We start from the raw sequence: 18,472 nt of genomic DNA on the forward strand, positions 1-18,472 counted from the left end.
AGCAAAAACTATAGTAATAAGAATTAAAAATATTTTTAATAAATTTGAAAATAAAAATGAATTTTTTCTCTTTCTGTATTCAAGAAAAAGAAAAGAAGTGTAAAAGAGAAAAAAAGAAAAAGAAAGAAAATTGAATAGATGAACCTGCTAACAGATTGAAGTAGGACTGAAATGCTTCATTTTCCCCTAGAAGTCAGTCTATATAGCTCTTTATACTCCATAAACTAAGCCAGCTGTGAGACTTTTGTTCTTGAAGAATGAAGTTGGCCCAGTTGGGCGGGGCTCAGTGTATCAGCTCCGATCTCCACTAGATGGCGCTGCTAGCCTACTGGGGTGCATTGTTGCGCGCTCCTAGGTGCGTATGCGCGGGATCGGTGAAAATGGTGCCGCCCAGCTACCCAGTCTGTTCTCCCAGTTCAGCAATGGCACACCAGCACTGTCTTCAGCTTTTGTCCACTCCCCGCTTTTTTACTCTCTGTGACCAGGCCCCAGGCAGTACCTCTCTCCCAAGTTTTGTCTCAGATGCTGGAGAATTCCTTTAACTTCCAGTTATCATTCTATTTTCATTACTTTTTGAATGCTAATAGCCTTGATGGTATTACAGTCAATTCCTCCCCTTCTTCATTTACAAATTAAGTCCTTTTTTGAATAAATGTAGGTTTCTAGCTAAATAAAACACTCTGGGAAAGAAGAATTGTGTGTCTACCTGTGACAAGCAGTATAGCATATTTTTAACAGCTTGAGATTTACAGTCATTTGAACGTAGGGTTAATCTAGGCCACCTCCTAGTAGGTGTATGGCCTTGGGTAAGTTGCTTGCCTTCTCTCTGCCCCACTTTCCTTCTTTACAAAATGGTGATAGTAAGAATCTATTTGGGTTGTAAGGATAAAGGAGACATATATATCTTTGCCCATATATGTATTAATGTAAGTTAGATCATAAGATATATGCTTTTTTAACATGCATGTGGACTTTATTTTTCAGCCTTTTCCATTGTATTTATAGTGTAAAAATCTTTACTTTTAATGAAAACTTAAAAAAAATTCAGGCATGGGGCCCATCTGGCTGGCTCAGTCAGTAGAGCATGTGACTTTTGATTGTAGAGTGATGAATTCAAGCCTCACATTGGGCATAGAGCTTACTTAAATAAATTCAAGCACATAAAAAATTATATAAAACATATAATACATATTATAATAAGATAAAAATACAGCAACCACCTGCGTAACAACTTGGTTTCAAAAATTAAACATTATACATATGTATACCACTCGAAGCAGTGGTGTTTATAATAGCAAAAAAACTGGAAACAACCTAAATATCTGTCAACAATAGAATAGATAAATTATGAAATGGATAATTTATAGGTACAAGTAATGACATGGATATAAGTTTCATAGAAGTATTTATACCAGTATGATTCTATTTATAGGAAGTTCAAAAATATGTAAAATAAAACATATTGTTTATTTGGGAATAAACAAATATGGGAAAAATTACAGGAAAAAAGCATATTAAAACCAAAATCAGAATGGCGGTTACTTATGAGAAGGTAGAGAAAGAAATAAATTGAGGGAAGTAATTACAGGGGATTTCAAATTTTTTTTTTTTTACATTTATTTATTTTTGATAGAGACAGAGCACAAGTGGGGGAGGGGCAGAGAGAGAAGGAGACACAGAATCCAAAGTAAGCTCCAGGCTCTGAGCTGTCAGCACAGAGCCCAACGCTGGGCTCGAATTCCCAAACCACGAGATCATGACCTGAGCCGAAGTTGGACGCTTAACTGACTGAGCCACCCAGGCACCCCAATTAATTACAGGGGATTTCAAAGGAGATATGAATGTTCTTAAATTGAGTATTGGGTAAATGGGATATGCTCACATCCTGCATATTCTGTAAACATTCTTTTGTTTCTATTCAATATTTAATAATCTTTTTTTATTTTTTTTAATTTTTTTTTTTATTTAAAAAAAATTTTTTTTTTCAACGTTTATTTATTTTTTGGGAGACAGAGAGAGACAGAGCATGAACGGGGGAGGGGCAGAGAGAGGGAGACACAGAATCTGAAACAGGCTCCAGGCTCTGAGCCATCAGCCCAGAGCCCGACGCGGGGCTCGAACTCATGGACCGCGAGATCGTGACCTGGCTGAAGTCGGACGCTTAACCGACTGCGCCATCCAGGCGCCCCAATAATCTTTTTTTAAAAAGATAATGTTACTGGGGCACCTCGGTGGCTCAGTCGGTTGAGCGTCTGACTTCGGCTCAGGTCATGATCTCGCCGTCCGTGAGTTTGAGCCCCGCGTCGGGCTCTGTGCTGACGGCTCAGAGCCTGGAGCCTGTTTCAGATTCTGTGTCTCCCTCTCTCTGACCCTCCCCCGTTCATGCTCTGTCTCTCTCTGTCTCAAAAATAAATAAATGTTAAAAAAGAAAAATTTTTTAAAAATAAATAAAGATAATGTTACTAATATAGTCCAAGTCCTGTGTATGCCTTCTCAAATGTATTCCCTTTTCTTTTTCTCAGAGATAACCACACTCCTCAATTTAGAATTGATTACATGCAGTTCTCTAACCTGAGTGTTATGTTGCAGACATAAGGAAACAATAAAATCTGAGGAATGCTGCAGTCATCCATTAGTATTTTCAGTGATTAGTAACATAGAAGTAACTTGGCACTCTAACTCTCAGTGGTTTGTCAAGATTGTGTCATGTATGGCTATTAAAAGGATAATTACAGTAGCTACCTCCCAATTCAAATACAGGTAAACATCAATGGATTATATATCATATTGTATGGATATATATATATACCTGATTTTAAAGAATCAGTCCCCTATTTTAGGACATTTAAGTTGTTTCTAACTTAGAAAATGGAACAGTGATGTCTGTTCTAAAGTTTTGCGCAGTCCCTGTATAAAACTTGGGTCATGTTATAATGGATATTTGCTATGGCCCTTGTCCTTTTTTTTCCACGCATACCCTATTCCGTGTCAGAACTATAGATAGACCTTTTCTTTTTTTAAACAACTTACCTACATAGTTTTCCTTCCATACATGTGTAACAAGAATTTACCATTTCTTTATTGGATATTTAAGCTATTTACAGATAATACTGCTAGGAATATCCTTGTGTTTGTGAATTTGGGGGATTATTTCTGTGTTTGTGTTCCTGGAAATGGGAATTGCTAGTTTAAAATTCTTTTTTAATGTTTATTTATTTTTGAGATTGAGAGACCGCACAAGAGGGGATGGGCAGTGAGAGAGAGGGAGACACAGAATCTAAAGCAGGCTCAAAGCTCCAAGCTGTCAGCACAGAGCCTGACATAGGGCTTGAACCCACTTTGAACTGTGAGATCATGACCTCAGCCAAAGTGAGACACTCAACCGACTGAGCCACCGAGGTGCCCCAGGAATTGCTAGTTTAAAGAGTGAATATTTCAATTTTGACATCTTTTGATAGATTGCCCTCTAAAAAGGTTATACCATTTGACACCTTGATAATAGGGGGTCTTCTCTCACTCCTAAGATTAGGTTAGATTCCCTTGCTATAAGATCTAGTAATATCCTATGTTTTTATAACTTTCCCAACAGTTGTCTGTTGTTAATCTTCTTTAGTAATTCACTTACCTGCATTGGCTAGCATAGCATCAGTCAGTTGTGGTGGATATTCACTAAGCACAGGGTAAGTTGAAAGTTCTGCTTGTAGTTTGTGTGTGTTAAAGATGAAGTTAGAGGAAATTTGCCTTTCTGGTTTATTTTCTGTGCGTAGTTCCTCCTCCTTTTCTAAAGTTAGCCACTTTGACACGAAATTTTAACTGTTTGTGGATCTTTAGTTTTGGTATGTCTTTACATATTTTCTTCCTGCTCTGTGGGTTTGTTTGCTGCTGAGAAAGTTGTACCTGGTTTGTTATTGATGTCTCCTTCCAGCCCTTTGTACAAGTTGATGAAGGACTTGGCTGTGCTTTCAGCCTAAGACTATAGTGCCCTTTTTACAGAAGGACAGCCCCTTTTGACTCCATTGTCTTTAACCTGGTCCAAACTGTTTTGTGTATTGATGATTTTTCTTTAGTTAATAGAAGCTCTGAGGACTTTTTCTAGGTTTAGCTAGGTGAAAATGTCTTTTATTTCTTTTAAAATGTCTTTTTTGTCATTTTAAGGTAGAAAAGTTCTACAAACTTGAAGTAACACCAGTGATTTTCCAGTAATACTTAATTCCTTTAAGTATATCTATTTACAAAACATCTTTATTAAGTGCCATTCATTTTTCCTTTGGTTTAGATAACCTCAAGATCTCTGACTTTGGCTTGGCAACAGTGTTTCGGCATAATAATCGTGAGCGTTTATTGAACAAGATGTGTGGCACTTTACCTTATGTTGCTCCAGAACTTCTAAAGAGAAAAGAATTTCATGCAGAACCAGTTGATGTTTGGTCCTGTGGAATAGTACTTACAGCAATGTTGGCTGGAGGTAAGAGCTTTTTTTTTTTTTTTTTTAAAGTTTTTTTTTTCAACATTTATTTGTTTTTGGGACAGAGAGAGACAGAGCATGAATGGGGGAGGGGCAGAGGGAGAGGGAGACACAGAATCGGAAACAGGCTCCAGGCTCTGAGCCATCAGCCCAGAGCCTGACGCGGGGCTCGAACTCACGGACCGCGAGATCGTGACCTGGCTGAAGTCGGACGCTTAACCGACTGCGCCACCTAGGCGCCCCCCAAGAGCTTTTTAATCATGATGAAACTCCTGTCTATGGAAAGCCAGATTTGTTGTACCAAAATAAATAAAACAAACCAGGGGAATCCATATTTATGTGATAGTATTTTGATAGTAAACTTATTTATAACTAAGTTGGAACTTCTAATGTCAAAGCTTTTTAAAAATCAGTTTTATGAAGAGCTACTAAATGAAATATCACGATAGCAACCTCTTTTAAAATTCATGTGAATGGGGCGCCTGGGTGGCGCAGTTGGTTAAGCGTCCGACTTCAGCCAGGTCACGATCTCGCGGTCCGTGAGTTCGAGCCCCGCGTCAGGCTCTGGGCTGATGGCTCGGAGCCTGGAGCCTGCTTCCGATTCTGTGTCTCCCTCCCTCTCTGCCCCTCCCCCGTTCATGCTCTGTCTCTCTCTGTCCCAAAAATAAATAAAAACGTTGAAAAAAAAATTAAAAAAAAATTCATGTGAATAATTTTGCAAAGAGTAGGGCAGAAGTAGTTCATCTGTCTTTGAGGTGCCTCTAAAATTTCTATGAGTTAGCATTCTTAGTTTGAAAACCATATTGAATTAATTTGGAGGAAACATTTAATGGATTTGTATCACTGATTATTTTCCTTTAAAATCTTTACTATATAATGACATGAACACTAAGAAAACTGGGACTTGTTTCTTTTTTAGAATTGCCATGGGACCAGCCCAGTGACAGTTGTCAGGAATATTCTGATTGGAAAGAAAAAAAAACATACCTCAACCCTTGGAAAAAAATTGATTCTGCTCCTCTAGGTAACTGGGTTATGTTGATTGAAAACACTGATTTCTTGGATAATGAAGACTAGTGCTGTTTGAATTTTTTTCTTATAAATTTTTTCTTTTTAACTTTTTTTTTTTTTTCAACGTTTATTTATTTTTGGGACAGAGAGAGACAGAGCATGAACGGGGGAGGGGCAGAGAGAGAGGGAGACACAGAATCGGAAACAGGCTCCAGGCTCTGAGCCATCAGCCCAGAGCCCGACGCGGGGCTCGAACTCCGGACCGCGAGATCGTGACCTGGCTGAAGTCGGACGCTTAACCGACTGCGCCACCCAGGCGCCCCTCTTTTTAACTTTTAAATAATCACATAAATAGTCTGTGATCCTGCAGATAGATTAGAAAATAACAATTTTTTAAAACCCTATAATCCCAGCACTGAGCACTCGTTAATAGTTTCTATTAATGTTTCGATATATAGTTCTACACTGTTGTAAAAATAAATAGCAAGTATATGTTTTTTGTATATGTATATAAATGTGTGTGTTTTTACAAAAAATAAGATCATACTACACATGCTATTTTATAACCTGTTTTTTTTTGTCTTAATGCTATAGTCAAGTACATTTTTCCATGACTATAGTTGTAGGTCTGTCTCATTATTTATAAATGAAAGCTGTGATGGTATTTTGCTATGTGGATATGTCTTACTATATGCATCCAATTCACTGTTTCAAAGACTTATATTTAAAAAAAATTTTTACTTATGAAAGAGATCCAGTGATCATCCCTGTAATGCACATACTGTAAATCATTTAATTAAAAAGCAAATCCAGAAATATCAAGGATGAATACAGGTTTTTTGTTCTTTTTTTTTTAAATATTTATTTTGAGAGAGAGAGAGAGAGTGAACACATGTTTGTGAGAAGGGGCAGAGAGAGGGAGAGAGAGAATCCCAGCAGGGTTTGCACCATCAGCATAGAGCCTGGTGTGAGGCTAACCATGAGATCATGACCTGAGCTGAAATCAAGAGTCAGTCGTTTAACTGACTAAGCCACTTTGGTGCCCCTAGGATGTATGCAGTTTTAAATTATTATGGTTTACTTTGCCAAATTACTTTTCAGAAAGTTTGTACCATTTTACCACAGTCTCATTGGTTTATATATTTTTAAAAATATTTGATTATTAGCTTTTTGCCTGTTTTTGTGGATGGTTTATTTTACTCACTTTTTGGCAGGGAGGTTTTCTTATTACTTTGAATTTTTTAAAACATTAATGTCATTAGATCTTTGCATTTGTTACAAATATTTTTCACAATTTGCCATGCATTTTTATTTTTTTATGCTATTTTCATGTGCAGAAGTTTTATATTTTTATTTATTCAAATCTATTATTTTGTCCTTTGTGGTTTTCTGACTGTATTGTTATGTTTGGCAAGGTCTTCCCCACCCCTAACTTTAGAAGAAAATTCCTGTGTTTTCATATGTGTGTGTGGTTTTTTTTAATGTTTATTTTGAGAGAGAGTGCGAATGGGGGAAGGGGAGAGAGAGAGAGGGAGACACAGAATCTGAAGCAGGCTTCAGGCTCTGAGCTGTCAGCACAGAGCCCACAGTGGGGCTGGAACTCAAAACTATGAGATCACTACCTGAGCCGAAACCAAAAGTTGAACATTTAACCAACTGAGCAACTCAGGCACCCCTTAGTTTATTTTTTATGTAGGTTCCATGCCCAGTGTGGGGCTTGAACTCATAATTCTGAGATCAGGAATTGCATGCTTTACTGACTGAGCCAGCCAGGGGGACACCCCTCATTTGTGTTTTTATACCTTCAGTTTTTCATTTAAGTCTTTGGTCCATTAGAAAATAATTTTGGAGGAGGTTAGAGTGGGAGAGAACAAAAGCATAAGAGCATAAAAACTGAGAACAAACTGAGGGTTGATGGGAGGTGGGAGGGAGGGGAGGTTGGGTGATGGGTATTGAGGAGGGCACCTTTTGGGATGAGCACTGGGTGTTGTATGGAAACCAATTTGACAATAAACTTCATATATTGAAAAAAAAATAATTTTGGGGGTGCCTAGGTGGCTCAGTCGGTTAAGCGGCAGACACTTGGTTTCGACTCAGGTCATGATCTCACAGTTCATGAGTTCAAACCCTGCATTGGGCTCTGCACTGACAGTGCAGAGTCTGCTTGGGATTCTCTCTCCCTCTCTCTCTGCCCCTTACCTGCTCATGTTGTCTCTGTGTCTCTCAAATAAACAAAAAAACCTGAATAAAAAAAAGAAAATAATTTTGGTTTTTGGGAGATGTATGAGTTCTTTGTCAAAATAATTAAGGTACTTTAGGATGACAGTTACTTATATTACTATCTCTTAAAAAGTTACTAGAAAGTAATTTTTCTTTATAAAACTGTGTGAATGAGGATGTAACTTGACATATTGGCACACTGGAGTTTGGTGTTGAAAATGGATGAGGATTTTTAAATCTTTTTGTTAATGTTGTCAAGTGGGGAGAAACATTTCCACCTGGTTCTTGCTTTACTTGTTTGCAGACAACTGAGCATCAGATCTGGGAATGGCGTTCTCAGATACAGACAGTAGCAAAGAGCAAATGCATGAAATTAAAGCAATAATTAAGTAGCTTTATTCTTTCTCCTCCCTGGAAATAATATTTGGATATAAGGAGATCAATAGAGAATATATTCCACAGTACAAGTTTCTAATTTGCATGTCTCTTTTGTAAATGTTGTCTTAATATTTTATTTTTAGCTTTGCTGCATAAAATCCTAGTTGAGAATCCATCAGTAAGGATTACCATTCCAGACATCAAAAAAGATAGATGGTACAATAAACCTCTCAAGAAAGGTAATATCATTAAAATACAAGTATTTTTTTCTGTGAAAGAAAAGGCACTTGCATTCAGTATCACAAATCAACAATACAGGATACCTATGGTCTCTGTCCTTATGTAGGTTATAATGTGTAGTAGGAAAAACAGAAATACAAAAAATAATTTTAAGTTTGTTAATAAAGTGGAAAAGCAGAGTACTATAGCTAAGTGTTTGACCCAGTCTTAAGTGACTTAGAAGACTTGTCTTCCTGAGGAAATCACATTAAATCTAAGAACCGAAGATTAAAAGGGACCTAGCCAGATGAGTACTAGCAAGATGAGTGGCAGATTCTGAACAGAGAAAGCAACATTTAGAGAGTCTTAGAGTTTGGCAGGTGATACATTTGAGGAACTTGAAAGAAGACCAGTATGGCATGGACCATGTCTGGCTTGTCATTTTAAGTCATTAGTCGTTAGCTTGATGTGTGGTACATTGTAGGCTCTCAGTAAATGTTTGTTGACTAAATGAGTGAATAGAGAAGGGGGAGAGGGAGAGAGGTTTGAAATGAAGTAGAAAGTGACTGAAGTGTGAAGGAGGACCTTGTAAACCATGTTGAGGATTTTGGGCTTTAACTTAAGGCCATTGAGGAAGCAAGGAAATGACACGATCGTATATTTGGTTTTAAAAGGTCCTTCTGCCTACTTTTTTTTTTTTTTCCATTGTTTTTGAAATTTTTTATCCTAGATGTGAGAAGATGGTACCTTGGATTGGGTTAGTAGCAATGGATTTGGAAGGAAGAGGTAGATGCCAAAGAAACTTACAAACTAGAATTGATAGGACTGGTAATTGTTTATATGTAGAAAATGAAAGAGAATTAGGAATCCGGGGTGACTCTTCTGGGGTGACAAACTCAGAAAATGGTGATGCCATTTACTGGGATATAACTTAGGAAAAACAGAATTGGGGAGAAATTTTATTTGGCTTTGGACATGTTGATTTTGAGAAATAAAACTGTCTAATAAGTGTGTGTGTGTGTGTGTGTGTGTGTGTGTGTGTGTGTGTAACTCAGGAGACAGGACCAGGCTTGAGATGTCACTATTTAGTTGTTTTCTGCAAATAGATGATAATTTAAACTGGTAGATGAAATTAAGTATATGAAATCTTAAGGAATGTCAACATTTAAGTGGTAAGTAGAGGCCAGGGACACAGAAAAGTAGCCAAAGAGATGGGAGGAACACCTGGAGAATATGAAAAAAGTGAGGCCAACAGAAGAAAATGTGTGATAGTAGCAAACACTGTTAAGTGAATTAATAACATGAAGCCTGAAAATTTGCCCAGTAGTTATTCATGATCATGGCAGGAACAGGTTTGGTGAAAGGCTAGGAGTAATTTTACTTGATAGTGCAATGATTATAGTCTAAAAGAGAGATAATGAAGCAGAGTGTAGACAGCTCATTCAAGAAGACTGGCTGTGAATGGGAGGAAAGAATGGCTAAAGATAAGTGAGGAGTTTTTAACTCTTCTCTGAATGTGTCTTTTCCCTTTTCCCTTTGTTTTAATTGAACTCAAGCTCTCTCCTGAGAACACAGCTTCCCCTCAAGTGGTGATGTTTTCTTTCCCACACACTCCTACCCTTGAATCTGGGAGTGGGGCAAGCATCCTTTTTGTCCTTCATTTCTGCTTTCTCCCTTTTTCTCATATTTCTCCCCTCTTCATTTTGAATCTCATATTATCAGACTACTTCCTAATGTTCCCTCCTTGTGACAATCAGTTTCTGAACCCCCATTTAAAACTCCTGCCACATTGTCACTCTCTCTAACGTGACTCTTGTACACTCTGTCATGGCTCTTGGTGATTTAAATATTCATTTGGATGACCCTTCGAGTATCCTGATTTCATACTTCCTTTACCTTCTCTCTAGTGATCTTCTCTTCAGACATCCTGCTTTGACTACTGGCATATTTTTTTTCTGGCTTCCTCCTCTAGTACCCTGACTTCAACAATCCTTTGACCCTACCTAGACTTGAAGTCCATTAATTCTACTTCCTTTTCACTATCTCTTACCTGTCCCCTCCCTAGGTCCTCAGTTCCATCGTCACTACTTTAAATCCCAAGGTCAGTCATTGTAATGACTTCTTTACTTTCAGCTTCAGCGGTCCTGCCCTATTCTCTCTTCATCATGCTTATTGGACAAAACCTAATCCAATTTTAATCCAGTTTTCTACCTGCTCTATACTTACACCTGCACAGCTGATTGCACCTGGACCAAAATACACAACAATGTTCACTTTAAATTCAGGATCACTGATCTCAAGTGAGCCCTTAATTCTGCCAGGCAATTATAATGCATTTCCCTACTTCTTTCACAACCTCAGTCTTCTAAGTCACATTTGTATACCTTTTTTTTTTTGTTTCTCAACTTCTAGCACCTCCTTCCCCATCCTCACTCTCACTTCCTATTTCACTGGGAAATAGAAACAATCATAAGGCAACTTCCATAAGCTCCCATCACCATCTCCAGCCACCTAACCAGCTGCCTCTGTGCTCATATATTCTGCTTTCTCCTTTGTTGCTATGAATAAATTGTCTGCTCCAGATATATACTAGCTCTCTCTCTTATGCACTAGGCCCATTTCTCTTTTGCCTATTCAGAGACAATTCTTTTGTCTTCCTCCTGCATCATTAATTTTTCCCTCTCTAGTGCTTTCTCATCAGCATACCAGCATGCTGTTTCTTTCCTCTTACTGCCTGATGTATAGTAGGCTTAATAAAATAAAATATTTGAATGAATTAGTAAATAAAATGTTCAGCTAAATGTGTATGTGTTTAAATGATTTTGGGACCGTTCCAGTTGAGAGGAGGAGGCTGAAGGTCAAGAGAGAAGGAATGAAGGAGAATCAAGACCCCCTGAGATAGGAGGGCATAGGCTCACGTACAAGTACAGAGATGAACATTTTATGGGAGCATGGAAGAGGGAAGGATGGGTAGCAGTGCAAGTAAATTGACAGATTTAGTAGTGGCAAATTGAGGGAGTTTCTAATGACTTATTTTCTTTGTGCAGTTGGAGATGGTATCGAATGCAAAGCAGTGAGGTGGTGGGGGTGGGTCGTTATGGGAATTTGACAAGAGTATAGAAGTTTTGAAGAGATCATTGTGTAGAAAGAGTATAGAAGTTTTGAAGAGATCATTGTGTAACTAGAGAAACACAGTGTTGAAGATTCAGCTGATGGTAGTAACCAATGAATTTATAGTGGCATCATTTTCTGTATAATGATTATTCTTGGTAAAGCTTTTCCAGGGAGCAAACAATGTTGGATAGAGCAGATTCATAATATTTATCACCACTGTCATAAATTGTTTTCTATTTTTAAAAGTTCTGGTTTTTTAGCTAGGTCTCTTTGTCTTCGTAGAACACTGTTCTTTTACCATAAATGGTACCATTAAAATTGTGGCCTTAACCCCATACTTGGAACATGCTTACAGGTCAGGATTTGTGAAATGTGTAATTTGATAAGTGAGTCATCATAAGTTTATAATGATCATATTTCTTTTGTAATCATGTACAAAGAGCCACTATTTGTCTTATATAACTATTTTGCTTTAAATACATGGATTTAGATGTGGTTTTACTTCTTGAATTTTCCAGTGGGGTTAGTTGAAGAACATTGCTTAGGAGACTTGAAAATATTTGTATTTATGTTTTCTGTTTTTTAGGGGCAAAGAGGCCCCGAGTCACTTCAGGTGGTATATCAGAGTCTCCTAGTGGATTTTCTAAGCACATTCAATCCAATTTGGACTTCTCTCCAGTGAACAGTGCTTCTAGGTAAGATAAATCAGCAAAGATCAAATAGTTGTTGAATGTAGTACTCCCATAAGAAGTAATGCATATATATATATTTTTTCTTAATAGTGAATGTAATGTTTATTAGTGTGAGAATGGTAATGTGATATAAGAAAGGCCAGATTGATTTTATCTAAAAATATATATTTTCCCCATATTTCAATGCCTCAGTGAAGAAAATGTGAAGTACTCCAGTTCCCAACCAGAACCACGGACAGGTCTTTCCTTATGGGACACCAGTCCTTCATATATTGATAAACTGGTACAAGGGATCAGTTTTTCCCAGCCCACATGTCCTGATCATATGCTCCTGAATAGTCAGTTACTTGGCACCCCAGGATCCTCACAGGTAAGGGAATTTAGTTTTTCAAATAATAATGAAAACCCTCTAGTTTTTTGTCATAAAGCCTTTTTTTTAATGTATAAATCTTAGAAATGTTGTATTAACACTTTAACATATACAGATTTTTTTTTTTTTGCAAAGGAAGGAAGAATTAGAAGATACTTTGATGTATAAGAATCTTAAGTCACAGAAGAGAATTTTCAGACCAATTAGTTGTGATATGACTGCTTTTGGTGATACCAGATTTATTCAGGTCTCCTCTGTTTGACATGTAGAACCCTTGGCAGCGCTTGGTTAAAAGAATGACACGGTTTTTTACCAAATTGGATGCAGACAAATCTTACCAATGCCTGAAAGAGACTTGTGAGAAACTGGGCTATCAATGGAAAAAGAGCTGTATGAATCAGGTATGTTTCATTGATTTTCCTAAAGAAAAATGTAAATATTTGAGTAAAAAAGATCATTATCAGTATATTTTCAAAAAAGAAACAATTGAAATTCAAAGGATTTAAGTAAAATGTTGTTTACCTTAAATAATATTGAAAGTCTTCTCTGAGGTTATTAAAAATACTGACTCAAGGGGCGCCTGGGTGGCGCAGTCGGTTAAGCGTCCGACTTCAGCCAGGTCACGATCTCGCGGTCCGGGAGTTCGAGCCCCGCGTCGGGCTCTGGGCTGATGGCTCAGAGCCTGGAGCCTGTTTCCGATTCTGTGTCTCCCTCTCTCTCTGCCCCTCCCCTGTTCATGCTCTGTCTCTCTCTGTCCCAAAAATAAATAAACGTTGAAAAAAAAAAAAATTAAAAAAAATACTGACTCAAGTCATTATTTTCTTAAAAACTACATATACTTAAATTGTAACAGTAACAAAGATTCCCTTCTATGAAAGATGAATACATTAATAATCCCATATTTCTTCCACCTCCCCTGCTCCCACCTACCAGTTTTTGTTGTTTATGTTATGGCATATTTGTATCATTGAAATTCTTTATTTTTTTATTTTTTTTAATGTTTATTTATTTTTAAGAGACACAGAGTGTGAGCAGGGGAGGGACAGAGAGAAAGAGGGAGATAGAACTTGAAGCAGGCTCCAGACTCTGAGCTGTCAGCACAGCCCTATGCAGGGCTTGAACTCCCGAACCAAGATCAGACACTTAACTGACTGAGCTACCCAGGAGCCCCTGTATCATTGAAATTCTAATCTGTCTTTAGGTTTTTCAAAAACTTTAATGTCATGAAAAACAACATGAGGGGAATATTATGTATTAAAGAAGCCTGATAGGGGTGCCTGGGTGGCTCAGTCGGTTAAGCGTCCGACTTCAGCTCAGGTCATGATCTCGTGGTTCACGAGTTCGAGCCCCGCGTCGGGCTCTGTGCTGACAGCTTGGAGCCTGGAGCCTGCTTCTGATTCTGTGTCTCCCTCTCTCTCTGGCCCTCCCCCCATTCATGCTCTGTCTCTCTCTGTCTCAAAAATAAATAAATGTTAAAAAAAAAAAAAAAAGCCTGATAAATAATGTAATGCATGATCTTTCACTAGATCATGGATTTAAAGGGGAAAAAAAAGCTTTAAAGAGTGTTATTGGGATGATTGGAGAAATTTAATATGGTTTTTATATTAGATATTATTTTTGTATCGGTGTCAACTTTCTTGGGTGTTATCATAATATCGTGGTTTGTAGGCGAATGTGTTCATAGGAGAAATATGTTGAAGTGAAGTGTATGTCTTCTATAGCTTGGTTGAAAAACTTAAAAAAACACACACAAAAAAGACAAGTAAACATATACTTATCTAGGTTGATAAAATCAATGAAGGATATATGGTTATTTATTGTAGACTCTTTCAGTTGTTTTGTAGATTTGTAAGCTTTCAAAATTAAAAACTAAGGGAAATTGTTACTATGCAGAAATCTGAGGCCAGTCTGATTTTCCTCTCCCTTGTGTGGGGTAACTTACTTTTTTTTGGTCAGGTAGATTTATTGAGATAAAACTCACATAACATAAAAATCATCACTTTAACCATTTTAAAGTGTACAATTTTGTGGTTTTGGTGTATTCACAAGATTGTGTTATTATCATCACTCAATTCCAGAACATTCCATTGCCCCCAAAATAAACTTTATACCAATTACTGGTCACTCCTCATTCTTCCCTCCCTTCATTCCCTGGCAGCCACTGATTTCCTTTCTGTCTTTGTGGACTGCCTATTCTGGATGGTTCATATAAGTGGAGTCATATAATGTCATATAAATGGCTCTTTGTGTCTGTGTTATTTTACTTAGCATGTTTTCAGGGATAATCTGTGTTGTTTACATTCATTACTACTTCATTCCTTTTTATGGGCAAATAATATTCCATTATGTGGATAGAAGACTACATTTTATTTGTCCATTTTCCTGTTGATGGACATATAGGCTATTATATGAATAATGCTGCTACATACGTTAAAAAAAATTTTTTTTGTAATGTTTATTTATTTTTGAGAGAACAGAGACAGAGCACGAGCTGGGGAGGGGCAGAGAGAGGGAGACACAGACTCTGAAGCAGGCTGCAGGCTCCGAGCTGTTGGTACAGAGCCTGACGTGGGGCTCGAACTCATGATCTGTGAGATCATGACCTGGGCCCAGGTTGGACACTTAACTAACTGAGCCACCCAGGCGCCCCTTATACAAGTTTTTATATGAATTTACATGTGTTTTAGTTTGCCAGGGCTGTCATAACAAAACAGCAGAGACTGGGTGCTTAAACAACAGAAATTTGTTTTCTCATGATTCCAGAGACCGGAGTCCAAGATCAAGGTGCCAGCAGGGTTGGTTTCCTTGGAGGCTTCTCTTCTTGGCTTTCAGATGGTCTTTCCTCTGTGTGCATGCATGCCTGGTATCTATGTATGCTAACTCTTTTTTCTTACAAAGACACCAGTCATATTGGATTAGGGCCCACCTAATGGTCTCATTTTTAACTTAATTACCTTTTTAAAGGCCCAGTCTTCAAATACAATCGTATTGTAGAGAGTTAGGGCTTCAACATACACATTTTGAGAGGACACAATTGCACCCATAACAATATGTTTTCAATTTCTTAGCTCTATACCTGCTAATAGAATTGCTAAAGCATAGAGTAACTCTACGTTTGACTTTTTGAGGAGCTGCCAAGTGGTTTACCAAAGCAGCTGCACCATTTACATTCCCAGCAGCAATGTATGTGTTTTGTATTTTTCCAGAACATGATGTGTTGTTCTAGTTTTGCATAATTGTGGTACACCAGTGTGTTTTTTATAGTCATTCCTTGAAGTGAGAATTATTATAGATATTTTTGTAATTTGGACTAACCTGATTTTTATTGCCTTAGGTTACTGTATCAACAACTGATAGGAGAAACAATAAACTGATTTTCAAAGTGAATTTGGTAGAAATGGATGAGAAGATCTTGGTTGACTTTCGGCTATCTAAGGTATGTAGAACAGGACTTTTTTTTTTTTGAGAGACAGAGTGTGCTGAACTAAAATCAAGAGTCAGATGCTTAATCAACTGAGCCACCCACGTGCCCCTAGAATAGCACATTTTTTAAAAAAACTTTGTTTTGCTTTTGTTAGAGAAGTATTACGTGTTCGTTGTAGAAACCTAAAAAATATGAAAACATATAGAGGAGAAAATAAAAATCAAGTTTAATCTTGTCATCCAGAGAGAACAGAGACTTATTTTTTACTATATTATAGTAGTCTTACTACTTCTTTAGTATGTACTATATGCAAATACTCTTATGTAGAGATTTTTTTTAATGCCATTTATTTGTATTTACATGGCATGTGTAAAATATGGTAACTTGCTTCTTCTCATTCAATGTTATGAGCATTCATTCTTGTCATTCTTCTAAAACAAAGTCTTTTTTGTAGAAAATGTAAATAAGTAAAAATGAAATAAAAATAATCCTAAATTATGCTACCCACCAGTAATTACCCTGATTATTTTAGAGCATTCTAAGCTTTGGGGCACCTGGGTTGGCTCAGTTGGTTGAGTGTCTGGCTCTTGATTTCAGCTCAGTCATGATCTCACCCTTCAGGAGTTTGAGCCCCGTATTGGATTCTGTTCTGACAGCTCAGTGCCTGCTTGTGATTCTCTCTCTCCTTCTGTCTCTGTCCCTCCCCTGTTTATGTTCTCTCTCTCTCTCTCTCTCTCTGTCTCAAAATAAATAAACTTCAAAAAAAAAAGCATTCTAAACGTTTTCTTATTTAATCCAAATGCATCTGTTTAATTACAATTATATGTTTGTCAAAATGTACAATATCATTAATGAATCTTTATCTGTCATAAGTAAGTCTGTGATTAATGTTCATGTACATAGAGTTTTGTTCACATTTCTGGTTATTTCTTTAGAGATTACTCATTCTGATAGAAGACCAAAATAGCATTTTCTCTATTTCCTGAGAGGTTGTACATGGCTCTAAGGAGGTTGGAGAAATAGGTCACATTCTGAAATTGGAGCTTTGCTGTTAGATGCTTAGTATGGAATTAAATTATTAAGATCCTACTGTAGTGAAATCTTTCTCATGACTGAACGACTGGCTTTGTTGCCACAGTATTTTGGCAAGATTTCAGTGTAGTTGTGTAGCTTAATTTTAGTTTACAAACCCCCAGTGCCTATGGAAAACAGTGACTTAGGTCCAGAGTTACCAATGCTTGAAACAGACAAGCTGCCATTGTTTCTGCTCTCTGAGCCCAGTGTAGTGGGAACAGTGATGGGCCCAAAATCAAGTTGGAATTATTTATGTAGCCATTTCTTCGAGAATATTTGGTCTTCATAAGAAGACCTGAAGGGAATTGTAGCTGGACGTACCTAAGGATATTTGCCTTTAGTTACCACTAAAGAAAGTTTGATTTTATGGCAGTCTCTTTTTTTTTGACTTTTTTTTTTTTTTTTTTGGATATTATTCCTAATATAGGGTGACGGATTGGAATTCAAGAGACACTTCCTGAAGATTAAAGGGAAACTGAGTGATGTTGTGAGTAGCCAGAAGGTTTGGCTTCCTGCCACATGAGAGATCCATTGGATTCCTGGTGAATATAGTGCTGCTATGTTGACATTATTCTTCCTAGAGAAGATTATCCTATTCTGCAAACTGCAAACATTAGTCCCTGAAGAGTTGTCTTCCCTCTAGCCAAACATTTTCCAATTCTTTTTGTATGTCCTGCATACAAACAATACCTGTATCTTCACTGTAACTAAAGATTTGGGGAACGAATGGATAGAATTCATTAGATATTTCTTCATCTTGTGTTTAGTGTCTACATGTGATGGAAACCATACTTTGGGAATACATGAGCTTACCAGCTTTTATACCAATGTAATGAAAGATGATATTCTTGCCACATTGTTAACAAAACATTTGGTTTCATCCAAAAAGTACATGTTTCCTTCATGTTGATTTAGTTATATGGATGGATTAGTAATAAAAGCAATCCCTGTAACTTTTGGACAGTAGATTTATCAGCCTATAAAGTGAAGCCAACTTCAAAAAATGTATCCTCAAGATTTGTACTTCTATTTTCACAAGGGCATGACCAAGTATATAAATCTGTTTTTGAATTATAACTGTTAATTAAAATTGCAAGTAGGTATGTTTTTTTCCAGTGTGGTTAATAATATATATAATACTGGTTGGTCTTTCAAGTAGAAGTTGAGCATAAACTCTAATGCTTAACTACCTTTACTCTAAAATTACTATTGCACATTTTAAATATTTTTCTATATTATTTTCTACTTTCACAGCCATATTTTAATTCTTTATTAAAGAAATAAATTTTATTTTGAAAATGAAGAGCTAACTCTGTGGACTTATTGGTGACCAAGCTTCTAGGTGGTAGGGAATAATAGAGGAGGGAGAAAGAAAGAAGCTGTGACAGAAATAGATCTGCTAGATTTACTAAGACTTTGTTTTTCTGATAAAATTTATATTAATTTTTGAATGTATTAGGTTGGGGCCTGTATTCCTTTTTCTTGGTAATTTATAAAATTAATCA

The 18,472-nt window shown here is 37.0% G+C and overlaps 1 protein-coding gene across 5 annotated transcripts in view; it reads left to right on the forward strand.

Moving 5' to 3' along the window:
- CHEK1 (checkpoint kinase 1) overlaps positions 1 to 18,270 on the forward strand; it is a 32,955-nt gene extending 14,685 nt beyond the window's left edge. For 4 of the 5 annotated variants that reach the window (XM_047823939.1, XM_047823938.1, XM_047823941.1 and 1 more), the window contains exons 6-13: positions 4,277 to 4,465; positions 5,385 to 5,489; positions 8,218 to 8,313; positions 11,994 to 12,102; positions 12,292 to 12,469; positions 12,739 to 12,870; positions 15,804 to 15,905; positions 17,395 to 18,270. In XM_047823939.1, coding sequence (XP_047679895.1) covers positions 4,277 to 4,465; positions 5,385 to 5,489; positions 8,218 to 8,313; positions 11,994 to 12,102; positions 12,292 to 12,469; positions 12,739 to 12,870; positions 15,804 to 15,905; positions 17,395 to 17,490 — 1,007 coding nt within the window. In that variant the 3' untranslated portion in view covers positions 17,491 to 18,270. The remainder of the gene's footprint in view (positions 1 to 4,276; positions 4,466 to 5,384; positions 5,490 to 8,217; positions 8,314 to 11,993; positions 12,103 to 12,291; positions 12,470 to 12,738; positions 12,871 to 15,803; positions 15,906 to 17,394) is intronic. The other variant, XM_047823942.1, reaches the window with a different exon arrangement.
- The last annotated feature ends 202 nt before the right edge of the window (positions 18,271 to 18,472 follow it).

Source organism: Prionailurus viverrinus, chromosome D1 (assembly GCF_022837055.1).
Source record: "Prionailurus viverrinus isolate Anna chromosome D1, UM_Priviv_1.0, whole genome shotgun sequence".
Lineage (NCBI taxonomy): Eukaryota > Metazoa > Chordata > Mammalia > Carnivora > Felidae > Prionailurus > Prionailurus viverrinus.